This window comes from Westerdykella ornata (assembly GCF_010094085.1).
Source record: "Westerdykella ornata strain CBS 379.55 unplaced genomic scaffold EI97scaffold_19, whole genome shotgun sequence".
Classification (NCBI taxonomy): domain Eukaryota; kingdom Fungi; phylum Ascomycota; class Dothideomycetes; order Pleosporales; family Sporormiaceae; genus Westerdykella; species Westerdykella ornata.
In genome coordinates, this window is record NW_022986869.1 from 112,283 (window position 1) to 131,284 (window position 19,002).

The following is a 19,002-nucleotide window of genomic DNA, read 5'->3' on the forward strand; positions in this document are numbered from 1 at the left end:
ATGCATGTAGCAATACCCTAATCCTTCAAACGATGTCTGGGAAAGGTTCTGTCTCATGGAGTACATACTCAATAACAATGTAAAAAGTGGGTGGTAAGCTTCTCCCATGTGTTCTTGGGCGAGTTGAACGTGATTGGTATTCATTGCAATATATCATGGCCAAGTCTTTTCTCTACAGTAAACGCCAGGAGCAGTGCACGCCTCTTCGGCAAACCCGTTTCCCTTGCGTATACCTTTACTACAGCTTATGCCTCGTTCCGTTCACATTCTGAGCGCCCTGGCCCAGCTGGCTCGCAACACACGTTGCCTCCCTGATCGCCCGACTGACATTGCCCCTCACTGTGCCCTCCTCCAGCACCATAAGGCCTCCTATCGTACACCCACCGGGCGTACTCACCTTATCCTTCAACACCGCTGGATGCTCCCCACTCAGCACCAACTCCGCAGCCCCTTTCATCGTCTGCGCAGCCATCATCTGCGCCTCCGCCCTCGGCAACCCCATAGCCACCGCTCCATCCGCGGCAGCCTCCAGCATGAGCGCAAAGAACGCCGGTCCAGACCCACACAAAGCAGTGCTCACGTCCATGAGCTGCGGCCCGAGCGTCACCGTCCGTCCAATTTGATTGAATATCCACTCCACTACCGCCAATTGCTCCTTCTCCAGCGGCGGAGTACTCGTCTGGATAACGCTGATACTCGACCGCACAAAGCTGGCCGTATTCGGCATGACTCTGACAACCCTGCATGCCCCCTCCGGCACCCCCTCCGGATACAAGAACTCCTCGATCTGCTTTTGGGTCACGCCCGCGAGGATCGAGATCAACACTTTCCCCTTCAACGCCTCGCGCATGCCTTCCTCGCCCAGGATGTCTTTGAAGCCATGGGGTTTGCAGCTCAGCAGGACGATGTCGGCTTCTTGGACGCCTTTGACGTTTTGGTTCGTTAGCGTCGTGAGCGGGAGGTTATAGTGCCCTAGGGCTTCCTTGACGCGGGCTTCGGCGGGGGCCCAGGTGTCGCAGGCAATGAATTTGGTTGGGAGGCGGGAGGGGGCGTTCTCGGAGGTGGATGGGGTGGAGGACCGGAGGGAGGACATTACACCGCCCATTATGGCTATGCCCATTGTGCCTATTGTGGTGGTGATTAGTATGAATGGCAGTGGACGAGAGATGGTAGAGGGTCTTACCGGAGCCGAGGACGGTCAATGTTAAGCCATTAGAGTCTGCCATAATGAAGGACAGTGGGGATAAATTCAGGTGAGTAATTGATGTTGTGTGGAGAGTACTGTACAACTTTTATCAGGGGATGTTGGTTGTCTTCAAGGGGTTCAACGTGGGGTAGACGGGTTGTTACGCACGGACCCGGGAACTTTTAGATCGATCTCGGAGCTTGCAGCTACGGCGGGGAATTAAGCCCATGCCCGCACTTCTGTAGATATAACGTCCCATAAACCTTCAATCACTCAACCTCCGTGGATACGATACCCCTCCCTCATTCAGAAGACAACTATTACTCCATCGTAGCTCGCTATGGCTGACCCCTTTGAGGTCCGCATGCGCTTTAGCATGCAACTACAACACCTCAGCGCGTCCGTCACAGCTGCACAAAAAGCAGCGAACTATGCGCTCAAGAACCGGGAGATGGACGAAGACCTCCATTCTTGTATATTAGAACAACTGGAAAAGGTGCGAAGCTCAATCATTACCTGTCTTTTCTGCGGAGTTGTAGCTCTTCGAAAACCATTGGCAGTTTCCCATCTCCCGAACAAATGCTAACACCTACAGCCAGACCTCCATGAACACCCGCGCCAACATCATGTACTTCATCGAACACCTCTGCGCGCTCGCCCAACGCGAAAACCACCCCGAATATATTCGCATGATGCAGCGTGACATCATCCGCGTCATCGACGCAGTCTGCCCGCTCGACGGCTCCGGCGCAGCGAACATCCGCGTGGTGCGGCGCGTCCTTCAAGGCCTACAAGCGCAAAAAGTGCTTATGCCGGAAACCGTAACGGAGTTGGAGGCGGAGCTGAAATCCAGAGAGGGGACTGCACATCCATTCATAGCGGGTGCCGATGATGGCGGCGACGTTGTAGCAGCGGAAAAGAACGGCGGCCCAGTTCGGTTAGACAAGCGACAGATTGAGCAGAGGATCGAGGAAGATCGCGAGCGGCACAAGAGACTCCGAGAGGAGATTTGGGCGGTGAGCGATGAGCCGGATGGGGATGGAGAGTTGAGGAAGATGTGGGATGAGGCTAGTGATATCGGCGATGACGATTATCTCGCGGCAGAAGAAGATCAGGCGGAACGGAGACAGGCGATTGAGTTCGGCTCCTCGAAAGATTAGGAACGTAGCGGGTCGAGTGAGATTGTTCCGTACCGTGGGCTAGACCCTGACTGCGCATAGGACAGGTCTGATATTATTGATCAACTGATACCAAGTTTAGAGTATCGGGGAGGATCGCACAGAACCAGATCCAGTGTTGTTTGAAGCGCACCTCAGGGCCGGGGCATCTTCGGAGGAGTGAGAGAGTACGCGGTCGACGCCCAACGGGCTGTACCTCCAGTTTTGGGCTTGAATGAGAGCGGGATATTAATCGGGTCTGTGGGGATGGAGTTTCGGTTCATTTATGGTGCATTGTTCGGCGTTACATGAGTGGGATAGGGACATGGGAGATACCAAGAGGGCATGCCTGGGCATCTGTCCCTGATCCTGCGTCTGTTTATTCTAGAATACATGCAAGAACTCGAACCCGTTATCTGTACATCGGAAATGCTCAACGTATAGTACAGGTTATATGGCTCCACACACTACACGCTCTCCTTCCATATCGTTCCAATGCTCCCAGCATATGATATCCGGTCTATTCCATAGTGACCGTGGCTCCAATCGCCTTCAGCGCCTCAACAATCTTCTCGGCCTCCTCCTTGGGCACGGCCTCCTTCATCATCTTTGGTGCGCTCTCCACGAACTTCTTGCTGTCGACTAGGGACAGGCCGAGCATAGCCTTGATCTCCTTGATAACCTTGGGTTTCGCAGCGGCGTCAAACTTCTCAAGCTTTAGGTTGAAGAGAGATTTCTCTTGTGCGGGCGGCGCGGCTTCCTCCTCCTCGGCGGCAGGTGCAGCGGCGGGTGCAGCGGCTCCTCCAGGGCCGGCTGCTACGAAGCCTCCCATGGGCATGTCGGGGATGTTAAGGCGGGCCTGTGGAATCGTTGATTAGCCAGTATTCTCGCGCAGTTGAGCAATGATGTTATCGATCCGAGCAGGGCGAGTGAAGCTAGCGGGTTTAGGAAACCACTCCCAAGCGCTGCCATACCTTCAGGGTAGAAACCAAATCCGCCGTCTCCAACAGCGTCAATTGACTTATCTGGTCCACAATACTGGCGATCTTTGGGTTCGTAGCAGCTGTCGCGTCGGTAGACTGCCATCTCCGCGCCGGCCTTTGCTGTGCGAGGGTCACTGGTGCGGCGCGAACATATGTGGAAGAAGATCTGGCGTTGCAGACACAGCGTCTTAGGGCGCGGGTAGCGGGGGCAGACATGGCGGGCGGCGGCAGTGAGGAGGAAACGGCGGTAAATGAGCGTTGATGGAGATATCTCGATAATGTTCTCCGCAAAATCTCGCGATGTTGCGGAGCTAGAAGGAGTTTAGCGGCTTGGCACAAAAGTTCACGTCCTGAACTTTTTCTGAGCAGCATCGAGCAGGAACACGACTCACGCGAACAACACTGGATCCGCGGACAATTTTTGCGTCGAAATTATGGGAAGGCGCCCCATTTACTACCTTCAATATGGCTTCCTGGAAATTGGAAGACACTCTACCATTACCCGGTAAAACCGTTACGTTCGAATGGCTTGCCACCGCCGCTTTGGACCCAAGGCATACGGATGGGCTTTTTGCTAAATATGAGCCTCTCTTCGCGGAAGTCTGCGCCCTATGGGTTCTCTCTGGGTCCCAGTCTGACACCAAAATCTCAGCTTTTGCACGGATTCTACCCTTTGCACCGTACCTCGCAGAGCACGTGGAACGATTCTTGAGCTCCTCGTCTCAGTCACCTCTCATCGGAAGTCAGCCTTCTCACCGGGAAATATCAGGCTTCAGCGAGGTTGACCTGCTATCTGTGACACTGGGCGCTTTTCGTCTGTTGAGTTATGACTGCCGGAACTTCTCAAGATATGTTAGGCCCTTGGCTCTTCAAAGGCTGTGTCAACATGAGAGTCGGTGTGTGCGGTATCTCGCAGTGCGGACATATTGTCTATGGCTTCATGCGGCAGATAGTGCAACCCAGAGGATGATTGCTCAGCACGTTGGAGAAGGAGATATCATTGGAATTTGGGAGGGCAAAAGCATCGATTATCACTTCCTATCTCTGTGGGAAGAGCAGAGATGGACCACCTTAAGTTCTGCATTGTCCCACAGACTTCCCAATGATGTTCAGTCTCTCCCACCGAATTTCGAGCAACAACTCTCTCCCTATACCGTTAACGTGAGCGGCGTGCTATTACCTTGCTTAAATGGCTCTTCCCCGACCGACAATCCTGCGCCGATAATACCTACGCCAACTACGGAAGCCAACCTGAAACGCATAGCCAGCGGTCTTCTGGGATCCAGTCCTCTGCTTTTGACTGGATTAGCGGGTTCCGGAAAGACGCTCTTAGTGAGGCACCTCGCTTGGAGGTTAAACAAACTCGAGACCATGGTCACCCTGCATCTCAACGAGCAAAGCGACGCCAAGCTGCTTGTTGGTATGTATGCAACTGGAGCCAAGCCAGGTACTTTCAGCTGGAGACCTGGTGTTTTGACTACTGCCGTAAAGGAAGGGCGCTGGATATTCATTGAGGATCTCGACAGAGCTCCCAACGAGGTGGTCAGCACTCTTCTTCCGCTCATTGAGAGGGGTGAGCTTCTTATTCCCAGCCGAGGAGAGACGGTTCGAGCAGCAAGGGGTTTCCGCATAATAGCAACTATGCGCAGTACACTCAATCCAAGGGGCCAGGAAATCGTTCCGCAGAACATGATCGGTCATAGGTTTTGGAACTCGATTACCGTTCAGATGGCCCCGCTTGAAGAATTCGAAAGCGTCATTTCAAAGAAGTATCCCGCACTGAAGGGCCATGTATCCGGTATCATCCGCGTATACGCGCGGTTACTCGATCTCTTCGCTGATCCCAGGTTCTCGTCTGAGAATGGGACATCCCTTAGGGCGCTCACTCCACGTGACCTGCTTAAATGGTGCGATAGGATATCAGTTCTACTTTCTCAGTCGTCTTCGTTCAACTCGGCCCAAGTTGACGACATCTTCATGGAAGCCTTGGACTGTTTTGCCGGCAGTCTACGGAGTGAGAAGGCGCGCTTCACTGTCATGGCCTGTGTTGCTGAAGAGCTGCACATTGACCCTCAACGTCGAGATCATTTGTTAAGCAGCCGAGTGGTGAAACTAGAAACCCCAGCCAAGACCACGGCTTCCGGAACCATTCGCATTGGACGAGTACAGCTGTCGAAGCACAGGTCAACGCGACAACAAGCATCAAACCGACCGTTCTCTACGAATGATTACACGCTGCGGTTGCTGGAGAAGGTCGCTGTTGCAGTGGACCGGCAAGAACCCCTTTTGCTTGTGGGTGAAACAGGCACAGGCAAAACCACCTGCATCCAGTACCTGGCTGAGCAGCTAGGGCGCAGACTCGTCGCTTTCAACTTATCACAACAGAGCGAAAGTGGTGATCTCTTGGGTGGTTATAAGCCTGTTAATGTCCGAAGTCTCGTCATCCCGCTTAAGGATGAGTTCGATGATCTGTTCGACACTACCTTTTCGAGGAAGAAGAATCAGCGGTTCCTGGAGATGCTTGGAAAGAGGGTTGCTAGAGGCGAGTGGAAGCGTATCTGTCTTCTTTGGAGAGAAGCATTGAAGATGGTGGACGCTGCTCGTAAAGCGCACGAGTCTCAAACATCCTCGCCGGATCCTGACGGAGAACAACCCAAGAAAAAACGCAAAGTCGACTCATTACCTACCAACTTCCCAACAGCACGATGGGATAAGTTCGCGGCAGATCTCCACGATCTTGAAGCACAGCTTGCCAGTGGCTCCGAAGCATTCGCATTTGCATTCTTGGAAGGCAATATCGTGAAAGCCGTTAGGAATGGCGACTGGGTATTGCTCGATGAGATCAATCTGGCTTCTTCTGACACGCTTGAAGCGCTTACAGATCTCCTTGGTGGCGGACCAGATGGAACTCCATCCATTCTGCTAACTGAAACCGGGAGTGTTGAACGAGTGGTTGCACATCCCAACTTCCGTGTCTTCGCAGCTATGAACCCGGCGACCGATGTAGGCAAGAAGGACCTTCCTCCAGGTATTCGTTCAAGGTTCACAGAACTGTACGTCGAGAGCCCTGATAGTGATGTCAAGAGTTTACGCAACATTGTCGAGAAGTACCTGGGCGGTGATTCCAACGACCCTGCCATCGTAAAGGTTGCTTTAGATGTCACCAGCCTCTACTTGGACATTCAAAAACTGGCTAAGTCGAACATGCTGGTTGATGGCGCTGACCAGAAGGCCCATTTCAGCTTAAGAACGCTCACGAGGACCCTCTCGTACGCAAGAGAGATTGCGCCTTTATGCACCTTGAGGCGTGCTCTGTATGAAGGTTTCCATATGAGCTTTCTTACTTTTCTGGATAAGCCGTCCGAGGACCGCGTGGCGCCACTCATTAAGCAACATCTCTTAAACCAAAAGACCGCCAAAGCGGAATTGGGAAAGCCTCTGCTGCAGCCAGCGGATGGCCGCAGCTACGTTCGACAGGGTCATTACTGGTTGCGGCAAGGTGCACATCCTGTTGAAGAGCAACCTCACTATATCATAACACCCTTCGTTCAGCGCAACATGAACAATCTCATCCGGGCAGCCTCTACTCGCAGATACCCAGTGTTGATCCAAGGTCCGACCTCCTCAGGCAAGACTAGCATGATCGAGTATCTAGCGAAGAGGTCAGGAAACAAGTTTGTCCGGATCAACAATCACGAACATACTGATCTGCAGGAGTATCTGGGCACCTATATCTCGGGTGCGGATGGCAAACTTTCGTTTCAGGAGGGTATACTGGTTCGGGCGCTGCGGGAAGGACACTGGATAGTTCTGGATGAGCTGAACCTTGCCCCTACGGATGTTCTTGAAGCACTGAATCGACTCCTGGACGACAATCGGGAACTTCTTATTCCAGAAACACAAGAGGTGGTGCGGCCTCACCCTGACTTCATGCTCTTCGCCACGCAGAATCCTGCAGGTCTGTACGGTGGTCGCAAGGTCCTTTCCCGAGCTTTTCGCAACCGTTTCTTGGAACTCCACTTCGATGACATACCCGTGGAAGAGTTGACGGAGATTCTACATCGCCGAACTATGATACCGGAGTCGTGGTGCAAGAAGATAGTGAAAGTGTATCAGGAACTGTCAACCCTCCGTCAGGAAAACAGGCTCTTCGAGCAGAAGAGCTTTGCGACTTTGCGTGACTTGTTCCGCTGGGCTCAACGGAAGGCAGATACCATACAAGACCTCGCCGCCAATGGTTATATGCTGCTGGCAGAACGAGTGCGGAAGGAGGAGGAGCGTCTCGCCGTCAAGAAGGTCATAGAATCTGTGATGAGCCGAAACGGCCCGCGCGTGGAAGTCGACGAAGAGAAGATGTACAGCCCCGACACTTCCACAGAGATCAATTTGTACGACAGCAAAGTCCAAGATCGCGGTACTGTCGTGTGGACAAGAGCTATGCGCCGTCTGTATGTTCTGGTCGCTCATGCTCTCCGAAACAACGAGCCTGTTCTACTCGTAGGAGAGACAGGCTGTGGTAAAACTACCGTGTGTCAGATGCTTGCAGATGCGTTCGACAAACAACTGCATATTGTAAACGCGCACCAGAATACCGAAACCGGGGATCTGATAGGCGCACAAAGACCGATCAGAAATAGGACAGCCATAGAAGACTTACTGCGATCTCACCTTCTGTCTGTTCTCCGAACGCTTCCTGATCATGCCTCTCTGGATCATCTCGAACTTACCGAACTGCTTGGAATCTACGATAATCTGGACCGAGAAACGCAAGAGCGCATACCGATTGAGCAGCGCAATGAAATACAGTCGAACCGTGTCAAGGCTGCCGCGTTATTCGAGTGGGCTGATGGTAGCTTGGTACATGCGATGAAAACTGGCCAGTTCTTCCTGCTTGATGAGATATCGCTGGCAGATGACTCTGTGCTCGAGCGGCTGAACAGTGTCCTGGAACCTTCGCGTACAATGCTGCTTGCAGAGAAAGGCCCCACTGACTCCCTTGTCACTGCATCGGAGGGATTCCAGTTTTTAGCTACCATGAATCCGGGCGGAGACTACGGAAAGAAAGAGCTCTCCCCTGCCTTGCGTAATCGTTTCACTGAGATCTGGGTACCGGCGCTTTCTGATGTTGAAGATATCCTCCAAATCATGCGCTCGAAGCTCAAGCCGAGCGCATCGAAGTATGCTGGATGCCTTGTCTCATTCGCTCAGTGGTTCAATGAGAAGTACAACACGTCGGTATCCTCTTCGATCTCAATCCGTGATACGCTCGCCTGGGTCAACTTCATCAACAAAACTGATCACGAGGATCCTGTCTTTGGTATTGTGCATGGAGCAGCTATGGTCTTCATTGATACCCTTGGCGCAAACCCGGCCGGACTTCTGGCGATTCCTCAAGCTGCCATCGAGCAAGAGCGGATGGCTTGTCTGCACCACCTGACCAAGCTTCTGGGTACCGATGTTGGTCCTTTGTATTTCGGCGAGATCACTGTAGAGGCGAGTGATACGACTCTGCAGCTAGGACCCTTCTCCATTCCACGACTTCCAACCAATGCTGAGGACCCTGCCTTCTCATTGGAAGCGCCAACGACTCGCTCGAATGCGATGAGAGTTATCCGCGCCCTCCAGTTGTCAAAGCCGATCCTTCTTGAAGGTAATCCTGGAGTTGGTAAAACAACTCTTGTCACCGCAATCGCTCGTGCTGTAGGAAAGCCGCTGTGCCGCCTCAATCTGTCAGAACAAACTGACCTCATGGATCTTTTTGGATCCGATGTTCCAGTTGAAGGAGGTCAAGCTGGGAACTTCACTTGGCGGGATGCTCCGTTCTTGAGAGCCATGAAGAATGGCGACTGGGTGTTGCTCGACGAGATGAACTTGGCCTCCCAATCAGTCCTTGAAGGCCTGAACGCAGTGCTAGATCACCGCGGAGAGGTCTACATCTCCGAGCTCGATCAAACGTTCCATAAGCATCCGAGCTTCCGTGTTTTCGCTGCGCAGAACCCGCACCATCAGGGGGGCGGAAGAAAGGGATTACCCGCTTCCTTTGTCAATCGCTTCACTGTTGTCTACGCTGACGTCTTCCGTCCTGATGACTTATCGCTCATCTGTGCGAAAGTTTTCCCTCAAATCAATAGCCACGAGGTCAAGAAGCTGATCGATTTCGTTGCCGCATTGGACGAGCAAGTCGTGTACAAGCGATCTTTTGGCCATCTAGGTAGTCCCTGGGAGTTCAATCTGCGAGACACCCTTCGCTGGCTCCGATTGCTTGGCGAAGCTGGCTCAGCCAGAGATTTCTTAGATGCCGTGTTCGTGCAGCGTTTCCGGAGCGACACTGATCGGTCTCAGCTGCTCAAGCTCTTCGATGCCGTGTGTGGGGAACATGAACCTCGAGTCACATTATATCACAACCTGAGTCCAGAGACCTTCCAAGTAGGTCTTGGATTATTGTCACGAGATGTAGTTGTCGCAAGACCGGATCCCGTCTCTCATCTTCGCATTCCTCAGTTAGCGCCCATGGAAGCGTTGATGATCAGTGTCAGGCATAATTGGCCCGTCATTCTCGTTGGTCCAGCAGGATCAGGCAAAACTTCCATGATCAACCAGATGGCGTCCTTTGTTGGAGCAGACTTAGCTACATTCGCCATGAATGCAGATGTAGATGCTATGGATCTCGTTGGCGGGTATGAGCAGATTGACCCTTCAAGGGGGATTCAACGCTTCAAAGCGAGGTTGAGCGCCTACATACGACGTAGGCTCATCATGTCCGAGACAACGTCATCCACTCTTCTGAACCTCATTGCATATCTTGACACGGAAAACGAGATTGATTATGTCCAGCTGCACACTCTGCTAAGCAAACTGGCGGAAGAAGCATACAACTCCGAAATCACAGTTGAACTAATTCATGAGCTCAATCAGCTTCAAGAGCAGCCGCAACGAATCGAAGGAGCCCGCTTCCAATGGGTCGATGGTATCCTTATCCAGGCTTTAGAGCAAGGGAAGTGGCTTGTACTGGATAATGCGAACCTCTGCAGCAGCGCGGTGCTCGATCGCCTCAATTCGCTGTTAGAGCCAAATGGCTATCTCAATATCAATGAACACTCTACAGCTGATGGAGAAGCCCGCGTCGTTCGTCCACATCCCAATTTCAGGATCTTCCTCACTATGGATCCGAGATTCGGCGAGTTGTCAAGGGCCATGAGAAATCGCGCCATTGAGATTTATTTACTGCCAAAACAGGAGATGATGGCGAGAAACGATGAAGTTTTGTTGCCGGCTTACCCGCTGGAGTCGAGCATGTATCGGTTCAGGCATTTCACTGCTGGTATCGAGAGTTCACCGGACGCTATCCTTGCCCACTTTGAGCATCTATCGTTTACGGACGATGGGTTGCTTCAAAGTTTCTCTTCCACTCTGCAAAAGAATTTGATGCCTCTCGCCGCCGTTTCCACACCATCTGCACCTGGAGATTCGAGCGGAAAGTTTGACCAGCTTCATCATTTCTTTTTGAAGTATTGGAGGCCCAAAGCCATGCGCTCCCAGGCCGCCTTCGGAGTTGCCAATGACATATGCTCCCTTCTTGTAAGTCCCTTCAACAGGTGGTGATCTCCCACTTATGTGTTATCAGCCCTATCATCCACTCGTCAATGAGTTATATGTGCAGTCCAACGCTACCACGAAGTCTGCTGAGTTGTGGCTTGCTTCTCTTTACGAGGTCTCTCTGGATGTTTTCAACATGCAGCAATCTATTGCTGCACTGCCCTCGGCTAGACTCGAACGTCGCAAGGAAAAGCAGAAGCTTCCAAGCTTCCTTCAAGCGTACTCTCGGATACTAGGCAGAGTCCTTGAAACGTTGTGGGCTTCTCATAAGGTTGACCAGGTGAGTAGTTCGAGCGATCGTTTTTACGCCGCCCATAACTCCTAACCACATTGGTAGGCTGTCGATCCGCGCGTGTTGCAACATCTACGCGTCCTCTTCTGGGCGTTTTACGGGCTCGCCAGCGGTAATGGCTTGGACCGAGCAGCCTTCCAAACGTATCTAAAGATGCTGGATGCTGAACTCAATTCGCTGTGCGAACGTGACAATGATTTCGGGTTTAACATCCGAACTTCATTGACCAGAGAACTGGCGGTTTTTGGCTCCGAGGTTCAGCTCACTACTGGGCTCGGTGTGGAGCGCATCTGGCGCCGCTTCAGGCCCACCAGCCCCAGCACCGGCAAGCAACTGGCAGCAGTCCTACAGCTGGAGCACCTAGCGGACAGACTTGACGCTGTAATGTGGAAGCTGAATCTCCGGATTGATGAGATGATCCAGATACGAGAAAGGTTTGCAAGCTCTCTACAACTCATGAAGTCCCAAGACGTGGACGCCAGTGAGCTTGTCATTGTAAGTCAACTTGGTATTTCCATGAAGCGCTGCTAACATTCCACAGAGCCTAGAATCCGCCGTGTGTGAGCTTGAGGGCAGCATTGATCACGAAGACGTTGCGGTCACTCCTTATTTCGAGGCGGAGTTTGAGGGACTGTGCCAGTTCTCCGACGTGCTGCAAAGTGTCCCAACCCAAGGACAAGATGTTTCGGAGGTGCTACGGCTGATTCAGGCCAAATCATCCTTGCTCGCTCGAAGGCCCACCAAATCTCTCGCCTTAAATGCCTACCGTGAACCATACGACTCCTTCGAACACCTCTACCGCTTCTCTGGACTTGGAGGAAGCTCTGGCGGCGACATGACCCTACAAGGTCGCTTCCATACTGCGATTCTGGAGAAGATGTGAGTGGAAAACATCTTTCAATATATGGGAAATTACTGATTCGCCCCAGATATAACGCGGAAGAGGTGCAGCTTGTGCAGCTGGATCGGTTTGAGGCGGAATTGCAAGTACTCTCGCAATCCTTATCTCTCCAATCAAAGCGGATCACTCATGACCAATACAACGCCCTGCCTGCGAGTTGTAGACATTTGATCAACGAGCTGTCTACGACTCATGCCGATTTGGTCACTTACGGCTTCGGCATCTCTGCTCAAGAGCCAGCTACCGTCAGCTTCAAAGCGGAAGAGCGATTGCCAGAGGCTTATCGTGACGTCTTGCAAGGGCCACTAAAGAGCTGCGTAGAGCATGGGATGTTGGTAACATCGGAACCAGCAGCCGCATCGCAAGCCTGGGTTGCCCTTGCTGTAGCTGGGCTATTGTTGTACATTCCCAATTACCCATATGACCCAGCTCTTCAGCCCATGATTGAGCGCAAGCTATTCAATGAGCGGAAGGGGTCGCTACAGCAAGCCCTGGATACTCTTCAACGTTTCCAGAGAGCATTGACAGGCCAAGAAACCAGCCTCAGGATCAGAAGATTACAAGCCGAGATGGTGGGAATGGGCTTGGAGCCCCCAATTCCGGCCATTGTAAGACCAGAGACTTCCGAATTGGACGCTTTGCAGGGCGAATTCGCCAATCTCTTAAGTATTATCCAGCCCTTGGCCAACGGCACAATGACTGTGCAGCAAGCTTCTCAAGATGCTACGATGCGATCCAACCTTTCGCGTCTCATCGGCAGGCTTCGTGAGCAATACAGAGCCTATGATGACATCACCGGCCCTGCCGTGGGATTCCTCGTGTGCTTGCATATTGGTCTCTCTCTCGGGTCACAGGTTCAAGCGGAGAGCGATGTTCAAAGGACTCTCAAGTACATTGTGCACCATACCCCCATGTTTTCACAACATGAATGGTGCATTCGACCGTCGTCTGACCTTCTCTTCGCCCATGGGGAAGAGGAGCTTGATAAAGGCTACCATACCGTCGACCTACGGTGGCACATGCTACGCAACCTAGTGCTAGTGCGAAACGTCGAACCTTCTGCTCTCAGTACACAGAATGTGCGTTCATTGGTACACAGGATTTTCTCCTCCCTCTACAGCGACTGGAAACGAAAATTGCTTCAAGACCAGGAGAAAGAGGCGAAAAATACGAGCTTGTATACCTACAAAGGCGGCGATGATGACGTAGAAGATGAGGACCCGGAGTTGTTTCCCGATTATGAGCAAGATCAACTGAACGGCTCAGATGGACCCTCTGTTTCGAGTGATCACAGCATCAAGGTGGCGAATATACATTCCGAGCTTTTCATCGACAATCAGGACGGTGCGGACGTACTGAATCGGATCTTGGATTGGTGCGCCCGCGAAATGGTTCGAGTATCCGAGGGTCAGCCTCATGGCACAGAGCTCGCGACTGCCCTACCTGCAATCTTCCTGGCCCTTGCAAAGAAGTCAACAGCGTTGTGGTCATCTGCCACGAGGCGGAATTACAATTTCTACTTTGATGCGAACCTACCGGAGGCTAAGAGATATATCGATCTCATACATCGTATCCAGGTCAGATACCAACAGATTCGAAAGGTGTGGCCTGAGCATGCGACATTGTCTGACGTGCTTCGTACGTGCGAGGAAGCACTTGCCTTTAGGCATGTTGACCCAGTGGCGAAGTTCATCACCAAGGCTGAGAAACTTTATGGTTACATGCATGAGTGGCAAAGTGTTGCAAGCAGGGAGTATAGTACAGGCCCCCTGTACGATGATTTGACGAAGCTTCTTGTCAGCTGGAGACAATTGGAACTTACAACTTGGGCACGTCTGTTCGATATGGAGATGGAGAAGTGCCGAGATCATGCGAAGAGTTGGTTCTTCGTCGCGTATGAAACCATCATCGCGGCAACTGAGTCCATGGAAGATGACGGCTCCGTGGTGTCGCATGCTAAAGATCTGTTGAAGGCCATGGAGGCTTTCTTCTCATCCACAACTTTGGGCCAATTCGAACAACGCATCAAGCTCCTCGAACAATTGCGCGAACACGTAGCAATGCGACAGCAAGATATGGAGATATTCAAGCCCGTTCAGCTTGCGCTTGACAACTTCATCACTTACTTCTCTCGTCTGAAGAAGCCTGTGCAAGAAGCGATCTCCAATGGTCGACAAAAGCTCGAAAAGGAGGTCAGCGATGTCATCAAGCTTGCCAGCTGGAAAGATACGAACATCGATGCCTTGAAGCAAAGCGCGAAAACGTCTCACCGCAAACTCTCCAAGCTAGTTAGGAAGTTCCGCGCACTGATCAATCAACCCATTTCTAGCATTCTGCGAACCGGCTTCCCTGAAGAGGCATTCGGTGAGTATGCCGTCCAAATGCAGAATACCAGCTCCTCGGTGGACTCGACCACGCTTGAGCTCTGCGAGAAGGCACTACCGGGCTGGGATGCACGGCCTACACGGTTCAAGAATCTTGCTACCACAGTCTCAATCATGCACAACATGTCGTCCCCCAGCGTAGATGTTGTTGATGGTGCCAACTACATAAACACCTTCATCGCGGATCTGGAGACTTCAATTATAGAGCTTCAGAAAGCCACGCCTTCAACTTTGACGGAGGAAAACAAAGAGACCGTTCAGCACCTCAAGACTCAGAAGCGCAAGTTGTACGCCGATACAATGAAGGAACTTCGACAAATGGGCATTCAGTCACATCTCAGCAGCGATGTCCTCGCCAAGCAAGATGAACTTACTACCGTGCTTGCTCGCTTGCCTGCCCTGAAAGGCCGAACCGGTCCGTCATCGAAGGGATCCGAGTACGCGCTGCATAAGGCACTGAGTATTATGGCCCAAGTGAGGGAGCTTTCCAAGGAGCATTCCGGCGACCTTACAAGCAACGATGTAGCACGCAGTGTAGGCTACATCGAAGGTCTCCTCTATTGCGCTATCCGTCAACGAGGCTTGCAGAGTCGGGCAGTAGAGGCATCAATGGCAATGGAACGGCCGTTTGCTCAAATCAGAGATCTGTTTGAGAATGCTTCTCCTTCACTTACACAAGTGGCACCTCGTAAAGCACAGGAAGCACGGACTTCACATTCTGAAATCGCCTGGCTTTCGGTGATTCTCAAAACTGCAGCGGGAATCTGCGCTGCGCAAGCGAGCTTGGGCAAAACCTCAGAGTTCGACGTTGTTGTTCGTGGCCTCCAGGAATGGAGTGCGCTTTTCCGGGACCTGGAGGGTGGTTATCACACACTTCCAACGCTGCCAGCGAATGTGTGGTCGGATGCACATACTCGCCATGATGAGACTGTGCAGGCAAAACTTGTTGAATTTCGCCAGATTTACCTGTCATGGCTTAAGCAGTATGATCTTCTCCGCCCGGTACTGCGACAGATGCAACCGTATGTTCTACAATATGGCAACGCAATGACCGTTGCGCCATCGAACTATGAACGCGTCACGCTGGAGACACATGCCAAAGAACTCTTTGATTCCTTGGACCTCATCCTAGGCTCCATGCAGGATGTCGAGGCTGCCTTGAAGACGATGCCGAAGTCCACTGATGATACCACATGGCTGGTAAAAGAGGAGCAAGCGCTTTCTGGTGCGCTTTCCGCGCTCCATGGACACCAGATTGCCAATGCGTTCGATACGATTCTTGCCAGGCTTCAATATCTTAGCAGTGATCAGGAGCTTCAAGTCATTGCTGCCATGTTCGTGGCTGTAAGGCCGATCTTGGATCAGTATGTGGCATCTGCACGCTTCCTCCTGGACAAGTTTGAGGAGCTGCAGTACGCGACGTCCAAATTGCTCTACCGTCTCGCCAAATCCTTTATTCAAGTCGGAACTCAGGGCTTCTGTACACCGGCCGAGAAATCCAACGAACAGGCTGGTAAAGACGACAAACTTGAGTCAGGAACCGGACTTGGCGAGGGCGAAGGTGCGGAGGATATATCAAAAGACATTGGAGAGGACGAGGATCTTGAAGATCTGGCTCAGGAGAAGGGTGCAGAGCGGGAAGGCAGCATCGAAGAGGAGGAAGATGCTGTGGATATGGGAGAGCAAGAGATGGAGGGCGAGATGGGCGATGTCGCTGAGAAGGAGGATGAGGAGGGCGAGGGTGAGGAAGGCGAAGACGATGCCGAGAGCCAGGTTGGAAGTGTCGATGACCTTGGGCCCAGTGCTGTTGACGAGAAGATGTGGGATGAGGGAGGGAGGGAAGATGATGCGAAGGAGAAGGAAGGCCAGCAGGATGTCGGCACGGCAAATCAGGATGAACAGGTTGCTACGGACGATAAAGAAAAAAAGGATAATGAGAAAGGGGAAGAAAAGGAAGGCGAGGAGAAGCAAGCAGCTGATGAAGATGAGGAGATGGAAGGCGAAGAGCAGGAAGAAAATGTGGGCGTGGGCGAGACGGAGAAGATGGATCCGCATGCCAAAGAGGAGGAGACGCTTGACCTTCCGGACGAACTCAATATCGAAGGCAACGAAGACGATGAGAAAGAAGACGAAGATCTCGGAGATATGGACATGGGTGACGAAGAGGAGGAAATGGAGGCAGACGCTGGAATGGAGCCTGACAAGGTGGACGAGGAGATCGGTCCTGAGGATGAGAATGCTCCGGAGCAGGAAACCGCTGACCATATCAAGGACGATGAGGAAATGGGCCAGGAGGAAGAGGAGGGTGAGGAGCCGGTGGACGACGACGTGATTCCTCTGCCAGACGAACAGGCTCCGCCTGATGAAGCCCGCGATACCAAGGATGACAATACGGATCCCAATGCAGAAGCTGGAGCGGGTGCGGAGGCCAATGACGAAGCGCACCAGGATCAAGATAATCAAGCTTCAGCGAGCGCAGCAAATCGGGATGACGGCAACGAAGGGGAATCCTCGGAGAAAATGCAGGAGTCCACGGCTGAAGATGGGACGCTGGGTCAGACTGCTCGACCTGAAGCTGGTGGCCGCAGTGAAGAGAGTGAGGAAACTCCAGAGACTCAATCCTTCAAGAAGTTGGGCGATGTACTAGAGAAGTGGTACAACCAGCAACGCCAGATTTCGGACGCTCGCAAGAAGGATGAGAGCCAAGTGCAGCAGATCGACAAGGAAATTGACATGGCAGAGGCGGATTTCGAGCATCTCGCCGATGAAGAGACCCAGGCAGATACGCAAGCTTTGGGAACGGCGACCGAAGAGCAAGCCAAAGCACTGGATCATGACATGGCAATGGCTGTGGATGAAGAAGAGGAGATTGCTGCTCGTCCAGAAGACAAGAACGAGGAGGTGGTAGAGCATGACCAGGATGTGGCCATGGGAGATTCAGAGCTGTCCCCTGAAGCACAAGAGCTACCTCCAAACAAGGCAGACGGCCAGCCTCAAGCATTCATCGGCGAGCAGAAGCCAATTACTGATCAAGAGGACCAAGATATGGCAGACGCCATGCCTGCGGAGGACGAGTTCTCGGAAACATCATCTGTGCACGAAGTCGAGACAAAGCTCGAACTTACCCACCTCGATACCTCCGCCCTCCCGTCAGCAGAGACAGCTCGCAGCCTCTGGCTCCAGCATGAGAGTGCCACTCATTCCCTCTCCCAACAGCTCACCGAGCACCTTCGCCTCATCCTCGCCCCAACCCTCGCCACGAAACTCCGCGGCGACTTCCGCACCGGCAAGCGCCTCAACCTTAAACGCATTATCCCTTATATCGCGTCCGGCTACAAACGCGACAAGATCTGGCTGCGACGCTCCATGCCCAGCAAGCGCAACTATCAAGTCATGATTGCGCTTGACGACTCCAAGTCCATGGCCGAATCCGGAGCATCCAATCTCGCCCTCAAGACGCTCACTCTCGTCACGCGTTCCCTCTCCATGCTCGAGGTCGGTGAGGTCGCCGTTGTAGGTTTCGGCGACGAGATCAACGTCGCACACGATTTCGACAAGCCCTTCACCACCGACGCCGGCGTGCGCGTCTTCGAACAATTTGGTTTCGCTGCCAGCAAGACTAATGTTAAGGGCCTGGTAGAGAAGAGTCTGGGCTTGTTTGAGGAGGCCAGACGCAGGGGTGCCAGCTCAGCCGGGGAAGAACTCTGGCAGCTGATGCTGATTGTCAGTGACGGTATCTGCGATTCGCATGCAGAGATTCAGCGGCTCGTGAGACGCGCGCAGGAAGAGCGAGTCATGATCGTCTTCATCATCGTGGATGCCACTGCTACAGCGCCGCTGGCTTCGGACGCCCCTGGGGTATCGACAATGCCTGGAGTGGCCCCCGCGGCGAACCAGGAGAAAACGAGTATCTTGGATTTGCAGAGTGTGGAGATTTCGCCAGAGGGAAAAGTCGTGAGGTGGAAGTATATGGAGCGGTTCCCGTTCAGGTATTATCTGGTCGTGCGGGATGTGAGGGAGTTGCCTGGCGTATTGGCCGGTGCTCTGAGGCAGTGGTTCGGTGAGGTTGCCGGGAGTGTTTGATGAGAGACAGACTGCGAAATGAGAGTGTATTGTCCTGAGGCAGATCCGCTACCTAGCGTTAGGCCCTCACGTTACGTATGTAGATAGTTATGCATAAAAATGCCTTTATTTTATTGTGTGCACAAACTTTTGGCAAGTACTGTAGAAGCTATACATAGGACGCACCGTGCCGCTACCTACTCTAACCCCGTCCCCGCAGTTGCGAACCTGCTAAGTACATATAACACAATCCCTGCACCTAGGAAACAGGTAATCTCGCATCAGTATCCTTTCCCCTACGCGACACACGAGCGCTGATGCCTCCGAAGCTCGCCAATGCTGCTGAACCCGTTTCTCTCCAATGTGCCGTTCTCCGTGCACGTGCTGCACTTGAAGGCATCTGGGTGCGCCTGGGTGAAGTGGGTTTCCAACTTGGACGCC

The 19,002-nt window shown here is 52.7% G+C and overlaps 4 protein-coding genes across 4 annotated transcripts; 2 read left to right on the forward strand and 2 right to left on the reverse strand.

Moving 5' to 3' along the window:
• Positions 1-101: 101 nt before the first annotated feature.
• Positions 102-1,321, reverse strand: EI97DRAFT_495264 (pyrroline-5-carboxylate reductase). Its single transcript, XM_033802422.1, has 2 exons — positions 1,184-1,321; positions 102-1,125 (listed from the first exon to the last, which is right to left on the reverse strand). The coding sequence occupies exons 1-2, from the start codon at positions 1,224-1,226 to the stop codon at positions 239-241; spliced, it is 930 nt and encodes a 309-aa protein (XP_033652032.1). The 5' UTR covers positions 1,227-1,321; the 3' UTR covers positions 102-238.
• A 205-nt stretch (positions 1,322-1,526) lies between these two features.
• EI97DRAFT_362861 (uncharacterized protein) lies at positions 1,527-2,316 on the forward strand (the record flags this gene model as incomplete). The annotated part of the gene is made up of 2 exons (XM_033794976.1): positions 1,527-1,682; positions 1,786-2,316. Coding segments are annotated over 2 exons (687 nt in total), but the record flags the coding sequence as incomplete, so codon positions are not given.
• A 310-nt stretch (positions 2,317-2,626) lies between these two features.
• EI97DRAFT_435040 (54S ribosomal protein L12, mitochondrial precursor) lies at positions 2,627-3,594 on the reverse strand. The gene is made up of 2 exons (XM_033798776.1): positions 3,318-3,594; positions 2,627-3,202 (listed from the first exon to the last, which is right to left on the reverse strand). The coding sequence occupies exons 1-2, from the start codon at positions 3,540-3,542 to the stop codon at positions 2,864-2,866; spliced, it is 564 nt and encodes a 187-aa protein (XP_033652034.1). The 5' UTR covers positions 3,543-3,594; the 3' UTR covers positions 2,627-2,863.
• A 698-nt stretch (positions 3,595-4,292) lies between these two features.
• EI97DRAFT_381311 (midasin) lies at positions 4,293-18,582 on the forward strand (the record flags this gene model as incomplete). Its single annotated transcript, XM_033795795.1, has 5 exons — positions 4,293-10,904; positions 10,951-11,202; positions 11,260-11,709; positions 11,756-12,093; positions 12,144-18,582. The coding sequence occupies 5 exons, from the start codon at positions 4,293-4,295 to the stop codon at positions 18,580-18,582; spliced, it is 14,091 nt and encodes a 4,696-aa protein (XP_033652035.1).
• Between the last annotated feature and the right edge of the window lie 420 nt (positions 18,583-19,002).